Source organism: Loxodonta africana, chromosome 22 (assembly GCF_030014295.1).
Source record: "Loxodonta africana isolate mLoxAfr1 chromosome 22, mLoxAfr1.hap2, whole genome shotgun sequence".
NCBI classification, from domain to species: Eukaryota; Metazoa; Chordata; class Mammalia; order Proboscidea; family Elephantidae; genus Loxodonta; species Loxodonta africana.
The window spans coordinates 27,352,667-27,373,795 of record NC_087363.1 but is presented as its reverse complement, the minus strand read 5'-3'; the positions used below and the strand labels follow the sequence as shown (position 1 = coordinate 27,373,795).

Here is a 21,129-nt window from a genome sequence, read left to right as displayed (position 1 = left end):
GCTTCTAATGCTGTCACGGGCCAGTCATGGACAGTGCTTGGAGTACCCTGTCATCCAGTATTCTGAGTATCTGGGGCTATAAGAATACGATGGGATCAACCCTGGCCTGACCTTCACCCTGACCTCAGATGAATCTGCTGGGGCAGAGTGAAGAGTGCATGCCTTCACAGGTGCTTTTCTCGGCTTAATTATAACCAGTCAATCATTCTCACGTGCGCTTTCTCTCTTTCTCATTTACCGACACTAAACTCAGCTGACGCTCTCCCTGGGGTGCTGAGGTGGCAGCAACGTCTGTGGTCCTTGGTAACCCGATTTATTGAGTCCAGGGCTTCCGGGAAGGCTCCCAGGCCTCAACTGCTGAGTAACAAGGAGAAAGCCGAGGCCAGGAAGCTTTGGGAGTACAAGAACTCTGTCATCTCTCAGGTCAGAAGCTCTCCAGTGGACACTGGTTGATTCTGTAACTCACCATTCTTTGGGGGCCTTTGCCTTGTGGTTTGTGTGGCCCTCCCTGCTTTGATGTGGGCCACAGTGGGTCTTCCTTCCTTATTGTGGTGGCCCGACTTGCCTTGATTAGTTGATACCCACTGCCTTGGGCACCCCACCAAGATGGAGCAGCAGTGGACACAGTCTAATGGAAGGGGCCCTTCCTTTGATGATGTCTCACGTTTGTCTGTCCTGGATTGAAGGAAGCTGCCCACTTTCCCAGTTTCCATGCTTAGCAAAGGGTACACTTAGCTGATAACACACTACATATGTTATATTTAGAGTTGAAAGGGGCAGTAAGAGACCATCTCCTTTAACCTTCTCATTTTACAGATGGAGATAGAGATAAGGCCCAGAGAGGTTAAATGTCTTGCCCAAAGTCACACAGCTAGTCAGGAAGAGAGCAAAGACTAGAATCCAAGTTCCCCAACTCCCATTATAGCGGGGACTTTCCCATTCCATCACTTTGTCACACAATATCCGTGTTAGTTATCAATGGTTAAGTTTTGCACATTAATAATTTGGTCACGTTACCTTCTTTGTATATTATTGTCTAAATCATTTTAAAGATTCTTTATCAATTAAAAATTCATCTCAATTTTTTTTATCTAGAGCTCTGTTATAATGACGTTTGCCTTTTAAGAGCTTTGTCAAAAAAAGTCATATGCCTTTGAAAGAAGGCATTTAGGAAATCTCATATCTTTTTTTTTTATGGTAAGATATATGTAACAAAACATTTGCCATTTTAATCATTTTTAAATACACAGTTCAGTGACGTTAATTCCACTCACCATGTTGTCCAACTGCCCCCACTGTCCATTGTCAAATCATTTTTTAATGGATTGCTGAGGCCCCAAATTCTTCCTGTACTGATTTTTTTTATTATTATTATTAAGATGTGCTGATTCAAACTTATAAAGTTGGCCAGGGTCACTAATCTGGGCTCTGATTGGCAGTTTTTTTCCTTTCTTGTTTGTATAACCCAAAATGGCCCAGTGTCTGGCCTGGTTCTCATTTGGTGACACTTCAGCTTTGTTTCCTGCAAAGAAATCGGGCTCCCCAAGTTGAACTCAGTGATCTGAGTGATGCGTGAGCAATTGTTTTCATACCACATATTTCCTCTCCAGATTTGTCAAATTCTTCTATTCTGTCAGATAATCAGCTTGGGTTATTTCAACGATTTGGAAACTCTTGACATCTTAAAGACATGTTACTTCTCTATATTCTTGCACACGGTCAAAATTGAAAAGGAACCAAACAGGAAAATTGTATTGGTGTTCGTATTTTGACTCCATGTTTCAAAATGTAAAACTAACCTTATCCCATACGTTAACGCCCCACATTGTGAATTAAAGCCCTGTATCCTTTTTTATCCAAGGGGAGGCACTCCTTGGAAACTCTATGGGGCAGTTCTACTCTGTCCTATAGGGTTGCTATGAGTCAGAATTGACTCGACGGGACTGGGTTTGGTTTTGGTTATCCAAGGGGAAGTGACATCTGTTACCCCATCTCCTGCTTACTTGTTTTGATGTTTGCTTGTCAGTGGGCCCGGCGTCCTAGTCAGGGAATTAGCGTTGGTTTTGGCGTCCTAGTCAGGTAATTAGCATTGGTTTTGAACACCTATTTCAGGAACCGGCACTGTCCCAGATGAGAGGAGGAGAGACAGTCTTGAATCATGGAAATACTGACCATGAATTAAAAAATCTTTGTGCTGATGAGTCAAGCACAGTGATTATTTGAGATAGTGAATACAATTTATAAATATCTTTGATTGCATTCATTGAAATTCACATATTTTTCACAGTTCAGGGTTTTTTGTTTTGTTTGCATTTGTTATTTGTGAAAAGTTTAAAGGATTCTTGAAGAAAGCGTGTAATTCCATTTTTGCCCATAGGTGACCGCCCATTTCACAAAGGACTTCTCACTGAACTCTGCGATTTCTCAGCTGATGGGACTCAGCGGTGCCCTCTTAGTAAGTGGCCTATCCTCATTGGCTGGCAGTAGAGGAGGAAGGGCAGCTTCTAACCCTGTGGTAAGGTAGTCACCAGGGACAGACAGGCCAGGACAGACGGCAGCACCACAGGGTGTCATCTCCTCAGTGTGGCCATGTCATCTTAAAGAAGCATTTTCTCCATAGTCACAGCCTAGTTTTTATTGCTGAAAGGTTCTTAAAGATTGTCTGGTCCAAACCCCACCCTACCTTATTTTGCAGATGAGGACACTGAGGCCCAGGGAAGCTAAATGACATGATCAATTGGTTAGTGAGAAATCCAGGACCAGAGTCCAGACTCCCCATTCTCTGGCCATGCTCTTTTCCTCGTGCCTGTACTGCCTGATTTCTTCACCCCGTGCTGCCTAATCTCTTCACGCCCCCACCGCCAGATCTCTTCACGCCTCCACCGCCTGATCTCTTCCCGGCCCCACCGCCTGATCTCTTCACGCCCCCCCTGCCTGATCTCTTCACGCCCCCACCGCCAGATCTCTTCACGCCCCCACCGCCAGATCTCTTCACGCCCCTCCTGCCTGATCTCTTCATGCCCCCACCGCCAGATCTCTTCACACCCCCCCTGCCTGATCTCTTCACGCCCCCCCCGCCTGATCTCTTCACGCCCCTCCTGCCTGATCTCTTCACGCCCCCACCGCCAGATCTCTTCACGCCCCCCCTGCCTGATCTCTTCACGCCCCCGCCGCCTGATCTCTTCACGGCCCCACCGCCAGATCTCTTCACACCCCCCCTGCCTGATCTCTTCACGCCCCCACCGCCAGATCTCTTCACCCCCCCTCTGCCTGATGTCTTCGCGCCCCAGCTGCCTGATCTCTTCGCGCCCCCGCTGCCTGATCTCTTCGCGCCCCCGCTGCCTGATGCCTTCGCGCCCCCGCTGCCTGATGCCTTCGCGCCCCCGCTGCCTGATCTCTTCGCGCCCCCGCTGCCTGATCTCTTCGCGCCCCCGCTGCCTGATCTCTTCGCGCCCCCGCTGCTTGATATCTTCACCGCCCCCCCCCCCGCCTGATTTCCTGAATGAACACCCTTCTCAGAGGGTAGTTGTGAGAACTAGATGAGTTCGCATTAGACTGAGGGCATAGCAAGGGCTCAGTTAACAGAAATACATTGGTTGCTGCTGCTGCTGCAGCTGTCTTTAACACCATGATTAAATGGGGAAAGTTTTCTATCCAGAGCAAAAGTAGGTGGTAAAGGTTTCTCCCCACCTGCTTGTGTTTCTTTACTTCAGATATGCGTTAGTTCCTGACGCTGCCGTAGCACGTTCCTACCAACCGAGGGCTTAAAACTACAGAAATGTGTTCTCTCTTAGTTCAGGAAGCCAGAAGTCCAAAGTCAAGGTGTTGGCAGGGTTAGCTACTTCTGGGAGCTCAGAGGGAGACTCTGTTTCATGGCTCTCCCTAGCTTCTTGTGGTTGCCGGCAGTCCTTGGTGGTCCTTGGTTTGTGGCAGCATCTCTCCAGTCTCTGCTTCCCTCATCACACGGTGTCTCTCTGTGTGTCTGTGTCTCTTCTTATAAACATACCCATCGTTGGATTAGGGCCCACCCTAATCCAGTATGACTGGTGGCACTGTGGTTAAGCACTCAGCTGCTAACTGAAAGTTCAGTGGTTTAAACCCACCAGCCGCTCCATGTAAGAAAGACCTGGTGATCTGCTTCCGTAAAGGTTTACAGCCTTGGAAACCCTATGGGCCAGTCCTGTTCTGTCCTACAGGGTTGCTATGAGTTGGAATTGACTCGATGGCAGTGGGTTTGGTTTTGGTTAATTACATCTGTAAAGACCCCATTTCCAAATAAGGTCACATTCTGAGGTTCCTGGTGACATGAATTTGGGGGAAAGGGGGCACTGTTCAACCCAGTTTGATATACTTTAATGTGCTTTCTTACCCATGCTTATTTTTTATACCTCAGTATTCTTACACTGTTGCTCTTTTCTCTCCTTAGCAAGCTTCTCAGCAGGTGGTTCTGCACAGCCCCGAGTTTGAGGATGCTCTTTGTGCCCTGATGGTGATGGCTGCACCAATGGCCCCTCACATAACCTCGGAGCTCTGGGCAGGTACATGGGGAGCCCTCATTTGACTGGTTACTGCTAACCAGGTTGTGGCCGTTATCACGTACACAGCTGCCCTCAGCCAAGGAGTCCGGTGTTTGACATCTACGCTCAGGGACCTCTCTGCCTTGTACCCTGAATGATGATACTACTCCTGCATGGTCACCGTACCAAACAGCCAGACGCTTCCCCACTTTGGAATAGTGTCCAGACTAAAGGGAATATTGATATCACCACAGAGCATCCCTTCTCATAGCCCAGCTTGTTTGTGTCCACATATCATGACCCCATATTATCATTTTAAGTTGGAAAACCCATGTTTCATCCCATTTTACAGATGGAGTAAAGGGCACCTGGAGTTAAATCGCAGATCCGTAATCTACTCCTCGAGACTGAGATTCAGTCCTGGTCCATTTATTCCCAAACTAGGGATAGAAGCAGGGCTGGCTGCCTGAGGCACGCGTGGGTTAAATGCAGATGTCTCCACCCCACTCACCTTGGAATTCTTGATTCTAGAACTCTGGAGAGGGGTAGAGAATCTGTGTTTAACCAGTCCCCTGGTGACTGGGATACACAGGCAGATGGGGAGTAAGGCCCTCAATAGGAAGACCTCAGGGCAGCCTCTTGAGAACATCGGACGGGTCATAACGGTAATTACAAAAGGCTATGCTAGAAATACTCCGTCCTCTCCTTTTAAAATAAAATTCAAACAGTCTTTACATATGGAACTGTTTTTTCTAAATGGTGTGAGGTTTACGGTCTCTTCCTTTCATGGAAAAAAAAGAACAAAATTCCACTGCTATGAAATCATTCTCAGTCCCTTTAGGAAAGTCACTGTAGTTAGACCCAGCCATGCAAGCAGCTTGAATGTGTTTAGCTGCAGCACTGTTGAGTTCTAGATGCTGCAGGTGGGAAGGACACCTGCTTCACTGTGCCCCAGTAGAGGTCTAGGTGCTGGCAGGTGGGAAGCACACCCACTTTGCTGTGCCCCAGAAGTGGTCTAGGTGCTGCAGGTGGGGAAAGACGCCCACTTCACTGTGCCCCAGCAGTGGTCTAGGTGCTGGCAGGTGGGAAAGACGCCCACTTCACTGTGCCCCAGCAGTGGTCTAGATGCTGGCAGGTGGGAAGGACGCCCACTTCACTGTGCCCCAGAAGTGGTCTAGATGCTGGCAGGTGGGAAGGACGCCCACTTCACTGTGCCCCAGCAGTGGTCTAGATGCTGCAGGTGGGGAAGGACACTCACTTCACTGTGCCCCAGCAGTGATCTAGGTGCTGGCAGGTGAGAAGGATGCCCACTTCACTGTGCCCCAGCAGTGATCTAGGTGCTGGCAGGTGGGAAGGATGCACCCTTCACTGTGCCCCAGCAGTGGTCTAGGTGCTGGCAGGTGGGAAGGACGCCCGCTTCACTATGCCCCAGCAGTGGTCTAGGTGCTGCAGGTGGGAAGGACGCCCACTTCACTGTGCCCCAGCAGTGGTCTAGATGCTGGCAGGTGGGGAAGGACACATGCTTCACTGTGCCCCAGCAGTGGTCTAGATGCTGGCAGGTGGGGAAGGACGCCTGCTTCACTGTGCCCCAGGAGTGGTCTAGGTGCTACAGGTGGGGAAGGGTGTTCACTTCACTGTGCCCCAGCAGTGGTCCTGATGTGGGAATGGAAGTGTAGTGAGGAGGTGCTGTGCCCTGGCAGAAGAACCTGATGATGGCCGTGCTGGGCACCATTCTCCAAGCCTTGTAGTCGCAAGTCTCCTTTGATCATGGAAGGTTTAGATGAGGGTGCAAGAGAGGACAGCCTAGAATGCTGCGTGTACATGATGCTTTCATCTGGGGGCGTCTGAGAAGTAGCATCCTCCCAGCAGCTCTTCCCCTGCACCTCTACCAAGACAATGAGGTATCACTCGGGTCGTACTAGTTCACGAGACAAGTCCTACTGACCGCTAACTCCGCTAAAAAAGTCATTGGGTAGAAGCTCACTGTTAAACCCTTTCAAAGACTAAACAAAAAAAAAAACCCGAACCCGTTGCCGTCGAGTCGATTCCTACTCATAGTGACCCTATAGATAAAGAACAGGGTAGAACTGCCCCACAGGGTTTCCAAGGAGTGGCTGGTGAATTCAAACTGCCTAACTTTTGGTTAGCAGCCTGACCACTTAACCTCTGTGCCACTGAGGGGAAAAAGTAAGGAACTGCAAGAAAGAAGAGATGATATTTCTTCTTTCCAAGGGAGAAGGGCTTTTTTTTTTTTTTAACTGGCTCAAAATGAAGAGCAAGCCCTCTTGGGATGTGTGGTCCTGTGATGAATGCTGTGAGCCTCAAGTTGCAGAATTGAAGGATTCTATGGGGAAAATATTGAATGACACAGAAAGTATCAAAAAAGGATGGAAGAAATACACAGAGTCACTGCACCAAAAAGAATTGATCAACATTCAACCTTCTCAGGAGGTAGCATGTGATCAAGAACCAGTGGTCCTGAAGGAAGAAGTCCAAGCTGTACTGAAGGCACTGGTGAAAAGGCTCCAGGAACTGATGGAGTACCAACTGAGATGTTTCAGCAAACGGATGCAGTGCTTGAGGTGCTCACTTGTCTATACCAAGAAATTTGGAAGACACCTGCCTGGCCAACCTACTGGAAGAGATCCATATTTGTGCCTGTTCCAAAAAAAGTGATCCAACAGAATGCAGAAATTATTGAACACAAGTAAAAGTTTACTAAAGATCGTTCCAAAACAGTTGCAACAGTACATCGACAAGGAACCGCCAGAAATACAAGCTGAATTCAGAAAAGGACATGGAATGAGGGATATCATTGTTGATGTCAGATGGGTCTTGGTTGAAAGCAGAGAATACCAGAAAGGTGTCTACATGTGTTTTATTGACTATGCAAAGGCACTCGACTATGTGGATCATAAGAAATTATGTGTAACGTTGTGAAGAATGGGAATTCCAAAACACTTAACTGTGTACCGGTACGTAGACCAAGAGGCGGTCGCTCGAACAGAACAAGGCGACACTGCATGGTTTAAAATCAGAAGAGGGGTTTTCAGGGTTATATCCTTTCACCATACTTATGCAATCTGTATGCTGAGCAAATAATCTGAGAAACTGGACTATTTCAGGATTGGAGGAAGACTCATTCATGACCTGCGATACGCAGGTGACGACCTTGCTGCTAAAAAGAAGAGAACTTGAAGCACTTACTGATGGAGATCAAAGACCACAGCCTTCAGTATGGATTACGCCTCAACACAAAGAAAACAAAAATCCTCACAACTGGACCAATAAGCAGCATCACAATAAATGGAGAAAATATTGAAATTGTCAAGGATTTCATTTTACTTGAATCTGCAGTCAACCCCCATGGAAGTCAAGAAATCAAAAGACACATTGCATTGGGCAAATCGGCTGCAAAAGACCTCTTTAAAGTGTTCAAAAGCAAAGATGTCACTTTGAGGACTAAGGTGCTTCTGACCCAGCCATGGTATTTTCAGTCACCTCATATGCATGTCAAAGCTGGACAGTGAATAAGGATGATCGAAGAAGAATTGACCCCTTTGAATTATGGTGTTGGCGAGGAATATTGAATATACCACGGATTGCCAGAAGAATGAGCAAATGTCTTGGAAGATGTACAGCCAGAATGCTCCTTAGAAGCAAGACTTTATCTCATGTACTTTGGATATGTTGTATCAGGAAGAAGCAGTCCCTGGAGAAGGGCATCATGCTTGGTAAAGTGGAGAGTCAGTGGAAAAGAAGAAGACCTGCAGGGAGATGGATTGACACCATGGATCCAACAGAGGGCTCGAGCATAACAATTTTGAGAATGGCGCAGGACTGGGCAGAGTTTCATACTGTTGTGCAGAGGGTTGCTATGAATCAGAATCAACTGGATGGAACCTAACAACAACATCTAAGGAAGAGGGGATTTGTTCTGGATTGGGTGCCGTCAGAAGCTGGGTTTATGACACACTGCAGTGAAGGAGACACACAGCATGGGGAATTGTGGGGCATCCTGGTAAGGAAGTGTGAGGAAGGACCTGTTACAGGACTTGGGCTTTGACTGGGTAGTTTTGGGAAGGGTCAAAGGAAGCAGGGGTTCATCGTGGATTGGATGCTGTCAGAAAGTGAGAACAATTCCGTGATTATCTCAGATCTCGTAGGGAGGGCATACCAGAGCAAGAATAAAACTGTCACTGGTAGGAAGTAGCAGTCACTCGTATTGGCCAAGAGGGGGGAATGTTTGCTATTTTGTGAGTTGCACAGTGACCCTGTCTTTGTGCTTAGATGAAATTATGAAGTGATCTTGTTTTGTCTCGCTTTACCATGGTTTCGGTGTGACCTTGTCTGATGTTGGTGTTCTGTGAGATTGTTTATGTCCACCAGGAAAACAACATGGCCTTGCTGTTAGCACCAGGCAAGTTTTCACAACACCAGGGCCTGGCTGGGATTATCACATCACTTGCCAAATGTGAGGGGCTGCTTTGATTTTTATTTTGTTTTGTTTTGTTTGTACGTTTGTTTTTTGTTCTCATTCTCACATGTGAGCACAGAGGAGAAAATAAAAATTACCCTCGCCTCCCAGAAATGAACATCTGTCAACATCTTAGTGCAGATCAGTGACGATATCTTTTTGTCCATCTAGTTGGTTTTTGTTTGTTTAGTTTTGTTTTAGTTGCTGCATATGTAAAATTTACCCGTTGTAAGTGTTCATTCAGTGATTTAAGTAAATTTATACCCTTGTGCAGCTGTCACCGTAAACCAGTTTTAGAACATTCGCGTTACCTCAGAAAGTTCCCTCATGCCATTGGCAGTCAGTCCTACCTCCACCCCAGTCCTCGGCACCACTGATCTGCTTTCTGTCTCTATAAAATAGTTTGGCCTTTTTCAGAAATTTTATATAAAATGACTGTGCAGTGTGTAGGCTTTTCTGTCTGACTTCTTTCATTTAGCAGAACGCTTTTGAGGTTCATTCATGTTGTGTGTACCAGTAGCTCATTTCTTTTTACTGATGATCTAGTTGTTTACATTACTACTCAAGAGGCCATCCTAAAACCTGATTTACTTGCTTAAGTATTCCATGAACATATTTATCTCTGAGTCATTAAATATTCTTCTCTCAAAAACTAAACCTGCTGCCAACTCATAATGACCCTGTAGACAGAGTAGAACTGCCCCATAGGGTTTCCAAAGCTGTAATCTTCAGGGAAGCTGACTACCACATCTTTCTGCTGAGGAGTGGCTGGTGGGTTCAAACGGCTGACCTTTCAGTTAGCAGCTGAGCGCTTAACCCACTGCATTACCAGGGCTCCAAGTACTCTTCTACAACACCATTTTTAATGGTTATGTAGCATTCCGCTGTTTGCAGTTACCATTCCCCTATTGTTGGATATTTAGACTGTTCACAATTATATGTTATTTTTTAAAAAAGCTGAATAGCTGATACTTTGTCCACATTCAAAAGCATTTCTATAAAATACATATATCTAAGTGTAATCACTTGGTCAAGAGAGAGACATAACGTTAAAGTTTTTGATAACATATCCGCATGTGAAGTTCTAGAAATTCTCTGGGTGATCTGCGATTGTACGTAATCAGAAACAAGGGTGTCTGTCATGACTTCAGATGTTATGAATGGACTTTGCAATCCTTTTATGATAAACTCACTCTGCGTGCTGGCGTAACCCAACTAAAGCCTGTCCCATCTCTCTACTCGTGGCTGATTGCTCACACTTTCGCAGCTATGAGGGTGACATCAGGGTCCACACAGACCTCCTGGGCCATGAGCAGGTAGGCCCCCTCAGGCCCAGGGATCAGTGCCAGAGGCCTAGTGTTTCCTGTCTGGGCCGGCCTAGACACCGAGGGCAGAATGCGGAGCATCAGGTTGGCCGTCTTTGCTTTATTCAGGACTTAAATGTTGGTTTCCCAGAGTTAGCAGAAGCTTCAACCCTGAGTATAAATAAGACATACTTGTGAACGTTTTTAACAACTGTGTTCATAGTCAGCGGTGTGCCATGATGCTCTTAACCATTTCACTAACGTGTTCAACATTTCGCTCCTATAAACAGTGCTGCAGTGGACAATTCTGTACATCAGTCTTTGTTCCCATTTCAGATTCTTTCCTTGAAAAGGAAGAGATACGAACACATTTGAGACTCTTGATCTGTATTGCCAAATTCTTTTCCTGAAAAGCTATCCCACTTTCTACTCTAGGGCCTGTTTTTTAACCATATGTTCTATTTAACTGATCGAATTATTGAATTTCTACAGGCAGCTTTAACATCTAGTAGGCTTAAAAAAAAAAAAAATTTTTTTTTTAGGCTAGTCTCCCTTCATTTCTTTTTCATTTCTCACCTGTCTATTCTTCTCAGTGGAACTCTGGTGCGATTTTGTTAAATTCCCCTCCAGTCTTCCTGAGGTTTTGATTGAAATTTGATTAAACCTAGAAAAACTTGAGAAGGCTTCACATCTTTACCGCATCTGGGTTTCCACCCAGGAACATGGTCTCTCTCTGCGTTTTTTTAAGCCTTCTGTACGCTCTCAATCAAAATTTATGGTTTTCTTTGTGTAGGTCTTATACATTTGTTAATAAGATTGTTTTCAAGTATTTTATTTTGTTATATCTTATTTAATTGTTTACACTTGTGACTGGAATCTCTTTCTGTTATGTTTTCTATCTGGGAATGGAATGCATATTTAAAAAAAAAAAAAAAAAGTATTTGTGCAGCTTATTCTCTACCCAAACTCCCTACTGATCTCTTTGACTTTGTTTAACAGGCCGAAGTCCTCCTGGGTTTTCTAGGATTCTATAACCAGCAAATAATGATAAGTTTTCTCTTCCTTTCTAATATAGTTATACCCTGGTATCTATTTATTTTCTTTATTCTACTGTTTAGACAGCCCTATGCAATGTTATCTAGAGGCGACAGGCAGCCTTATCATGTCCCCGATTTCAATGGAAGGAATGCTTCCCTACAAGGTTTGATGTTGTCGCTGGTTTAAGACAGATAGTCCCTGTCATTTTAAGGAAACAGCCTTCTATCCTGGTTAACCATACTCATGTTAAGAATGGGAGTTACATCTTATTGAAAGTCCATCGTTCAGTTATTGGGAGCTCTGGTAGCATAGTGGTTAAGAGATCAGCTGCTAACCAAAAGCTTGGCTGTTCGAATCCACCAGCCGCTCCTTGGAAACCCTATGGGGTAGTTCTACTCTGTCCTATAGGGTTGCTATGAGTCAGAATTGACTTGATGGCAATGGGATTTTTTTGTTCAGTTATTGAGGTGATGTATCATTTCTTCTTCGCCCTTTTAATATGATATGTGTCCAATTAATTGATTGCCTGATATTTGTCTATCCTGGGATAAATTTGTTTTGATTATGGTATAAGCAACTTTTAATATGCTGTTAAATTCTATTTGCAAAAAAAAAAATTCTGTTTGCTAGTGTTTTATTAGAATTGTGTAATTGTTTTCCTAAGTGAGACCAGCTCTTTCTCAGTATGCATTGTCAGGTCTGGAAATCAGGGTTTGCACTTCACAGAGTGCATTGGGTTGCTTCTGTCTTTTGCTGTGCTTTGGATAAAGAATAAGACTTGTACCCATTCCTTGCTGAACAGACAGAATCCCCTTAAGGAAGGGTGGTGCTGTAGACCCTGCTGACTGCAGCCGTATGATAATATACTGTAGTATAGTAGTAGTATAGTATAGTAATTAGTATAATATAGAACAATATGTATAATATAGTATAGTAATATACTACACAGACTTTTCTTCTCTCCTTGGGCAGGAAACGATGGTTTGTTCATTTAGCATTGGTGGTCACATTCAGTCTTTTAAATAGCCCCCTGTTAATTCTTTCCTACTCTTCCTTTGCTATAAAACAAGATGGACCTAATTTTTAATCGACTCCCTCACTCACATCCTAGAATATGCACTTCTCTCCCTTTCATCTTCCGTCTTTGCCCACATTGTCTGTCTGCCTCCTTCATTTCAGTTCTCACAGGAGGGCTGATGTGAAGTGATATTTTCAGAAACTCCCCTCCATATCCCCCTCCCAGTCTCTGCAGCTGGAAGACAGGGGCAGAGAGGGCCTGCTCTCTTGGGAGCCCTGTCCTGACTGGGAAGTCTCATGGCATGAGGGTACACTGTGGCGTTGCCCCGCCAGTCTTTCTTTCCTTTGTGTGACAAGGTCTTCAGCAGTGTGATAGAAACTAGCCCATTTCAAAATTTGCCTCATGTTTTTTTCCTACACAACATTGTTGGGGCTTTGTAAGTTGTTTTATAGTAAGGAGCCGATCTGGATTGAATCTCAGTTTTGCTGCAGTGTTTCATTCAGCCATTCAGCAAACATTTGTGTTGGCTGCTAGCCAAAAAGCTGGCAATTTGAGTCTACCCAGAGGTACCGAGAGGGTTTGTAAAACTTGAGGTAAGACCTTCGCAACTGAAATGAAGACGGACTACAATGCCAACTGCTCAGACTGCCCTCCCCAGGTTTTCCCACAAATGCTTAGAGCAGAGTCTGGCACGTAGTAGGTGTTCAATAAATGTTTGCTGAGTGACTGAAACACTGAAGCAAAACTGAGATTCAGTCCAGAAACCAGTTGCTGTTGAGTCAATTACGACTCATGGCGACCCCAAGTGTGTCAGAGCAGAACTGTGCTCCATAGGGTTTCAGTGGCTGATTTTTTTGAAAGTAGATCACCAGGCCTTTCTTCCAAGGCACATCTGGGTGGACTTGAACCATCACCCTTTCAGTTAGCAGCCAAGAGTGTTAACCCTTTGTACCACCCAGGGTCTTATGGTAGGTGAGGGTAGAATATTCAGAAATGACCATTTCCCAGAGTTCCCCAGAGAAGCAGATTTTCATAGGGGCTATTCTCCCTAAAGAGCAGCAGAATTGAAGTCTGTCTTCTAGGAAAAATGTGAAATCGTACTGGGAAAATGGCCATTACTGCCCTGGATAAAAAGGAAACATTTCAGAGAAGCCCAAAGTACTTGGAGCCCAACAGTCTTCTATCAGTTGCTTAAAGAGTAAATGGAAACCTTTGATAAAAAGAGAACCCAGGTCTTGACGGTTTTACAAACTAACAGGATGAGGAAATCTTTTTTCCTTCCTGAAGGAAAAGATCTCAGATCTAAGAAGCTTTGGACACCACATCTGAAATTACAGAGTTATTTTTTGTTTACCGTAATAGAGTATTGTCCTATCCAGATGAGGGTGTTAGTTCCTGTAGGGAAATTTTGAGTGCTTGGAGGTCACCGGTAGTGTGTCCAGATGAGGGACACAGGGCTTGCTCTGTTGGTGGACAGTGAAAGAGCAGAAAATAGCCGAGGAAGCTGTACGTACTACTCTTGTGGAAGATGTAATTTCATCATTGTCAAAAATAACCTTTCCAACACACAGCAACTTGGACGGATCTCAAAGGAATTATGCTGAGTGGGGGGAAAAAAAACTCAAAAGCTATACGATATATGATTGCCATTTATATAACATTCTTGAAATTATAGAAAAATTAGAGATGGAGAACACATTAGTGGTTACCAAGGGTTGGGGACTCTGGGATGAAGAGGTGGGGCATAAAGAAGTCACATGAGGAAGCCTTGTAGTGTGAGCAGTCCTCTGTCTTGACTGTGGTAGTGGTTACACAAAGCTACACATGGCTACCAGTGCTTATAAAACGGGTGAGATCTGAAGCAGCTCTGTGGCCTGAACCAATGTCAGTCTCCTGGTTCTGTAGTTACACAAGATCTTACCATTGGGAGAAGCTGGACAAAGAGTACATGGGACCTCCTTGTGCATTTTCTTTTTTGCAGTTTCCTGTGACTCTATAATTATTTTGAAATAAAAAGTAACTTTTCTTTAATTGGCCTTTCTAAACCCACAAGTCCTGAGTGTTATTCTGAGTGAAGTTCCAGAACATAGTAGACCATGAGAAAGGAAAGAAAGGAGAAAGGAACTTCTAGTCAGAGAAGATTTTAATAAATACACCCCAAGCACGCACACAAGAAAACTGGGCCAACGCAGCCACTGGTCCCCCGTGTCTGGGGTGCCTGTGTTTCCTGCGGCCATTGAGCAGGGCAGCATGAAGTGCAAGGAGGAGCACTTATACTCCGAGTATGGGCATGCCCTAAGTGCTGGAGGAGCCCCTGAGAGTGACCTGGCTTCTAGACATGCCCAGCTTCTGAAGATAAGTGCCTAGAAATCAAATATACAAAACCAAATGGGCAAGTCCTGCCCAAAAGCAAGATAAGAAGACAGGAAGGGACAGGAAAACTGGACAAGTGGTTGCAGAGAACCTGGGATGAAAAGGGGGAGAGTCGTATTGTGGGGTTGCAACCAATGTCACAAAACAATACATGTATACATTTTTGAATGAGAAACTAACTTGAGCTGTAAACTTTCACCTAAAGCACAATTTAAAAGGGGCGGGGGGAAAGGACACTTAGGCAAACTGCGGAAAACAATTCCAACCTCCAGTGAACCTCTCTGGGCTTCGTAAAGCAAAGCAAAACCCAAATTTTTAATTGAGAAATACATCTATATGCACATGGTAGAACATTTAACTACTACAAAAGGTTGTGTCCTAAGTTGTATTCCCTCCCAGCCCGTCTTTTGGTTCCCCTCTCTAAGAACCCCTGCCACTAGTTTCATATTGAATCTTCCAGAAGAACTTGATGCATGCATGTATGTAACGTGTCTGTCTTTTTACACAGATGTTAGTGTTCTATACACACGTTTTCCCTCTTACCATACTTGAGAGTAGTTCTATACCAGCATTTGGAAACACTGGTGGCATAGTGGTTAAGAGCTACGGCTGCTAACTAAAAGGTTGGCAGTTCGGATCCACCAGGCACTCCTTGGAAACTGTGGGGCAGTTCTACTCTGTCCTGTAGGGTCGCTATGAGTCAACTCCATGGCAACAGGTTTGGGGTTTTTGTTGTTGTTGTTGTTGTTTATACCATCATTTATAAGCCTGCCCCGTTCCCGTTTAACAGCTATGTAGTGTCTCACTGTATGAATGTTCCAACTTATTAAACAGTCTCCACCCATGGGCATTTGGGTGATTTCACGTCTTTGGCTATTTTTTGTGCTGCTTTGAGATTAGCCTTTTGTCCCAAATATAAATTACTTACGATGTGATGATGAGATCTCCATCTAAAGGCAACATTTATGTTTCTCTGGCTACTTTTATAGCCCTACAGTGACTTTTCTTTCTTGACTTTTGCCTGAGGCTCCTAACTCATGTGATGTGATCTCCAAGTATTCCATCAGTACTTTAATTTTGAGACCCACGGCAAGAAGATCCTTTACTTCTCTTAAGCACTTGAAAGTAACTCGTGATCTTGAAGTATCGATCTACACCACAAATCCATTTTTCGTCTTAAAACAATTTGAGATGACTTTATAGTTTTTTATAAAAAGTGGCCGTGAAATATTGTAGCTACCGCGTTTTACTCTACATATATGCTGTGTTCATTGATTTCAACAAAATTACAAACATACAAATTGTGTAGGCACATGTGTGTGAGAGAGAGAATTACAAGGGGGAATTAAGATGTCAGTTCATGCCCTGATGGTATTTTATACACAAATGTGTCTGCTGTGTAAATACTGTTATTTCAAAATAATGTCAGTGAAACCATTTCTTTGGGTTAAAGCTAAAGGGAAGTGGGTCTACTTCCTGTTTATTTCCTTGGAATTGCCAAGGCTGGCTGAAGCCCAGTGGGGATCAGATGCACTGAGCCCCAAGGTTTTCCCTTCTGCTGTGTAGAGGGCAGTGCTGGAGAGAGGTGGGGAATAGAGGCAGGTCTGAAGAGAACCACCAACAGGGGACTGCCATCCACAGACACAGTGACCCCTCTAGCTCTCCCGGGTAACGAGGTAGCATGGTGACCTTGCCAGCCCTCAGAGGGGAAGTGAAGACTTGTTTTGGTCATTTCTCAGGAAGGTCAGGGACAACAGCTCTCCCAGAGGAAGGGCAGGAAGAGGTGGGCTGTGGGCAGCAGCTGGCCCTGCATGGTGACCTAGTGTGCCAGGGCCTTGGCACTTCCTGGCCTGAGTTCAGACTTCATGTCCTTCTGAAAGGCCAGCTTTCAACCTGACCTCTGTCACCTCGCTTTGTCATGTAAAGAAACCATTGTATTTGCGATGCAAATATTAGGTATTTTTACTTCCCTAAAAAGACTGGGGAGGCAGAACAGTCCATATAAACCAGGTCCTGAGTTTCTGTTTTACACTGCTGAACAGGATGGCCTCACTCCCATCTATATGGAAATGCTGGCAAGGGCCCAGATTGCTATAAATAAGCATCCTGATTACTCCAGGAAAGCTGAGCTTCCTCATTTTCTTTTAAGTGGAATTTGTAACAGCTTCTACGCAGAACGTTTGTGTCCAAGGTCCTTTCATCTCCCAGGCATCCTGAACAACTGCCATACGGAAGTTTTGGATTTCTTCCTGCTGCAGCTGGGTCACAGGACAAGCCACACTGGGCCAGCCTGGTGAAATAAAGAAATGATTATCTCCCGTCTGTGACCTCTGTCTTGTATTTAGATACGAGTTTTAATAGGATTCCTTCTGAGCAACAAGCAGGAAGTGCCTTTCTGCGCCTGCCAAAAGGCACATCTGTTAGGAATGGAGTAGATTCATTAGTAAACACAGAAGCCCCAGGGCACAGGGGATGGTGGGCACCTGGAATACATCTTTTTATACCACTTAATTCTCAGACTCTAATGGGCCTTTACTTCCCTCAGATTATTTGGCAACACAAGATTATAACAAGAATGCCAGATAGTAAAACATTACAAAGCTACAACAAAGAAAGCTGTGATACTGGCACGAGAATCAAGACAGAGTTCAACAAAATAGAATGGACCAGTGCTACTCAGTGATCCACAGACCAGTGGCTGGTCTGTGAACTGTCTGTAGCAGTCCGTAACAAAATAAGGAGCTTGTGCTAGAACGTAAATCAACTATGTCACTGTTAAGTTCAGCTGGCCTTTTTTTTTTTTTTTTTAATGATAGCAAGACTTTGTCAATGAAGGCAGCAGTGTGTTGATTGACATTCTGGCTCAAGTTCTTTCTCTCATCTCAGACAGGCACTTTGAGTAACTCTGAAATTAATACTTCTGAAATAATCCCTGGTATGATATATTTTGGAGGAAAAAATCATAAACCAATGGGGAAGGAATGATTTATTTAACAAATTGAATTGGAAAAGTTGACCTTATGTATTTTTAAGTAAAATTTTTTCACATGATATGCAAAATAAGTTACAGATAGATTTAAAATTTAAATGAAACCTTAAAAGGTATCACAGAAAAAAATCTTGAGCTAGTCTCAGAATATAGAAAAACTTTATTTTTAAATATCTTTTCGGATCACAAAAAAAATTTTTTTGTCCTTATAGAAAAATCTATAAAATGTTAAAAAAAAAAAAAAATCACCCGTAATTATCACTATTCTGATTTATTTCCTTCCAGTCTTTTTTCATTCATATAATTTTTAAAAAATAAAACTAGGGTCCAAAAAAAAAACCCAAACCCATTGCCATAGAGTCTATTATGACTATTTGTGACCCCATAGGACAGAGTAGAACTGCCCCACAGAGTTTTCAAGGGACGCCTAGTGGATTCGAGCTGCCAACTTCTTGGTTAGCAGCTGTAGCACTTAACCACTACGCCACCAGGGTTTCCAAAACTAGTGTCATATTATATATTTGATTTTGTATCATCCTTGTCCATGAAATTAAATAGTATTTTAAACCATGGGAAAAGCAGAATATAAACTGTATTTATAACGTGATCTTGGTGGTGATGGTGGTGGTTTTGTTTTCTTTTGCTTTTTGCCTGGGGGGGTGGTGTTGGGGGTTGGATTATATACACAGATATCATTAAATATATTAAATTTCTATCTTTCAAAATGAAAAGTTAGGAAATTGTTATCTGGATAGACATCATTTTCTTTATATTTTAGCCTTTTGCAAATTTTCTGCAAGGGACATCCTTAACTTTTGTCATCAAGGAAAATAAAACAAGAAGTGAAGTCATCCTTCACAGCCCAGTGTTCTTGGGGCTGGCATTGGTGGAATTCTTTCTGTCCCAGACTCAACCTCAGACTATACCCTGAGCCATGCACACACCCCTAAAATGCATTGCCTGAGGCATGAAAGGGTCAGCCCACCTTCACCACCCCCAAAAGAGCCTTTCACTTGCCCGCCCCTGCCCAGGGCCTGTCTCTGGGAAAATGAGGAGGCAGTGGTGATGCCTGGTGTGGAAGGGCAGGAGCAAGGAGGATGTTACATGGCTGCTCCAGGGGTCCCAGAACCCAGGCCATCATGCAGGGACAAATTGTCTTCCCAGTTTGCTTTGTTTTTGACCACTATCATGGTATGCACAGCCACCTTTGAGACCAGAGTTTGTCTTTGCTATTGGCAAAGCAGAGGAGATGAGCTAGAGAGCAGCTTTAAAGCCCATGATTGGCCATCTGTCAGGGAATAGAAGCAGTGTGGCGTGCACAGGGCCTGATGTATGCCCCTCTGTGCCTGGCCACATGCCGTAGAGTGAGTCTCCCAGGAAGCGTGGTGGGCAATGAGTAAAACAGGTTGGGAACCCACACTGAGCAACCCAGCATTTTACACTGTAGATGGAAATCCTGGTGGTGCAGTGGTAAAGTGCTACGGCTGCTAACCAAAGGGTCGGCAGTTCAAATCCGCCAGGCACTCCTTGGAAACTCTATGGGGCACTTCTATTCTGTCCTATAGGGTCGCTGTGAGTTGGAATTGACCCAACGGCAATGGGTTAATTTTTGGTTTTTGGACACTGTAGATTGTGGTAGAAGGTGAGCCCCGCTTCCAACTTTTTAATGGTTTCCAAACAAGGTTACTAAGTGAAGACAGTGTTTTATTGTGCTCTTCTGGCCCATTCCCTGACTTGTTAGAGGTTTTGGCAGGTCACACCGATTGATGAGCCTCTGTCTTCTGCTTTGCCCCATTCTTCATGTATACGCGCCCAGCCTGCGGGCATCTCCATTTGTAGCACTTTGTTCTCTCCCCCAGCTTTCCGATGTGTGTATTTCCTCCACAGCTAGAGGCATCTCTTGTACTCCTGGGAGTACCTGGGAGGCACAAACTGTTAACACACTCAGCTGCTAACAGAAAGGTTGGGGGTTTGAGTCCACCCAAAGGTGCTTCAGGAGAAAGACCCAGCAGCCTACTATAGAAAAATCAGCCAGCGAAAGCCCTGTGGAGCACAGCCTTACCCCGACACGTACGTGGTTGCTGTGAGTCGGGATGGACTCAATGGCAGCTGGGAACATGTGCTCCTGAGATTGGCAGAGGATGTTAAATTAAAGCCCTCCCCGCCAGGAAGCCCACTGACTGCAGACAGGAAGCACTGACCACCGCAGCTGCACTCGCACTGTTAACCCTATGCAACCCTGTTAACAGGATCCTGGGTACAGCCACCTCTGCTTTGGGGCTGCAGCTTGAAGCACTCCTGGAAACAAGACTTGAGAGGGTTTCATTCCTCTCAGCTTCCTCAGGGTTGGCCCACCCTGAGCTGGGGAAAGCCGCTCCTGAGAGGATGTTCAGTAGAATGGTAGTTAAGGTCCCCTGAGAAGGCCGAGAGGGAGTGTCATGCTATTGACTGTGTCCCAGCTCCAGTGATGTGAGTAGAAGAGTAGAGGCGCTGGGTAGGAGGCCCTCTCAAACCACAAGTGTTCATGGGCAAAGAAGGAGGCGAATGCCATTTGTTACTCTGGGTTCAGTTCTCAGGTAGCGTGAAGGCATTCCTTGACCAGCAGAACAGCAGAGATGGGACCAAATAGAATCAGCCGCCTTGCTGTCCAAATGCACACTCTAGAGGAGCATGTCCATCCATCCATCCATCATTACAGAGCTCTGGGTGCTGTTTGCAAAAAAAAAAAAAAAATTGCATATAAACTTGGGTTTGGGATTCAAAGCTAGGCCACAGTGAATACCAAGTAGGCTGTAAAAAGCCACGGCAGGGCTTCCCAAAGCCTTCTTGGACAGCCACATGCCAGGCCACATGGGGCCAAGACTTATCCTGCCGTATGAACCTCCTGTGTGCTCAGAGTGACCCTCCTGTACCTTGGCATTACAGGCCTGGCGCTGGTGCCTCAGAAGCTGTGTGACCACTATGCCTGGAATGCCGGCGTGCTGCTTCAGGCGTGGCCAGCCGTGGACCCGCAGTTCCTCCAGCAGCCGGACGTCGTGGATATGGCTGTGCTGGTAAGTGTCTGTCCTTAGCCCCCCGCTGGGCAGTGAGTGCCGGAGCAGGTCACTGCCCTGCCTCTGCCCATAAACAACAGCATGGTTTGAGCAGTTTCTCGTCAGGCCTTTTCAGCCCACCCAGCCTTTGGCTGGTCCTTCCTGGGAGGGCTGATCTAGCCAAGGAGAGGGGGGCGAAGAGGTCTGGCTCTCTGTCGCTGGGGCCTTCAGTTTTGTAGGTCATGTCACACCAAAAGCACGTGAGAATGAAAACACTTATGGCCTCGAGGGACTGGAAAGTGGAAAAAAACAAGCCTCTCCTGGTTGACAGATTCTAATTTTCTTCCTTTCCAACTAAGGACTGTTCAGTATCCGGAAGTT

At 45.1% G+C, this 21,129-nt stretch overlaps 1 protein-coding gene across 7 annotated transcripts in view; it reads left to right on the top strand.

Moving 5' to 3' along the window:
* Window positions 1-21,129, top strand: part of LARS2 (leucyl-tRNA synthetase 2, mitochondrial) — a 205,461-nt gene that overhangs the window by 159,016 nt on the left and 25,316 nt on the right. For all 7 annotated transcript variants that reach the window (XR_010319012.1, XR_010319011.1, XR_002785685.2 and 4 more), the window contains 4 exons: window positions 254-423; window positions 2,378-2,455; window positions 4,427-4,538; window positions 20,642-20,769. Coding sequence is in view for 1 of the 7 variants with exons in the window: in XM_003409701.3 (XP_003409749.1) it covers window positions 254-423; window positions 2,378-2,455; window positions 4,427-4,538; window positions 20,642-20,769 (488 nt within the window). In the remaining 6 variants the exon portion in view is untranslated. The remainder of the gene's footprint in view (window positions 1-253; window positions 424-2,377; window positions 2,456-4,426; window positions 4,539-20,641; window positions 20,770-21,129) is intronic.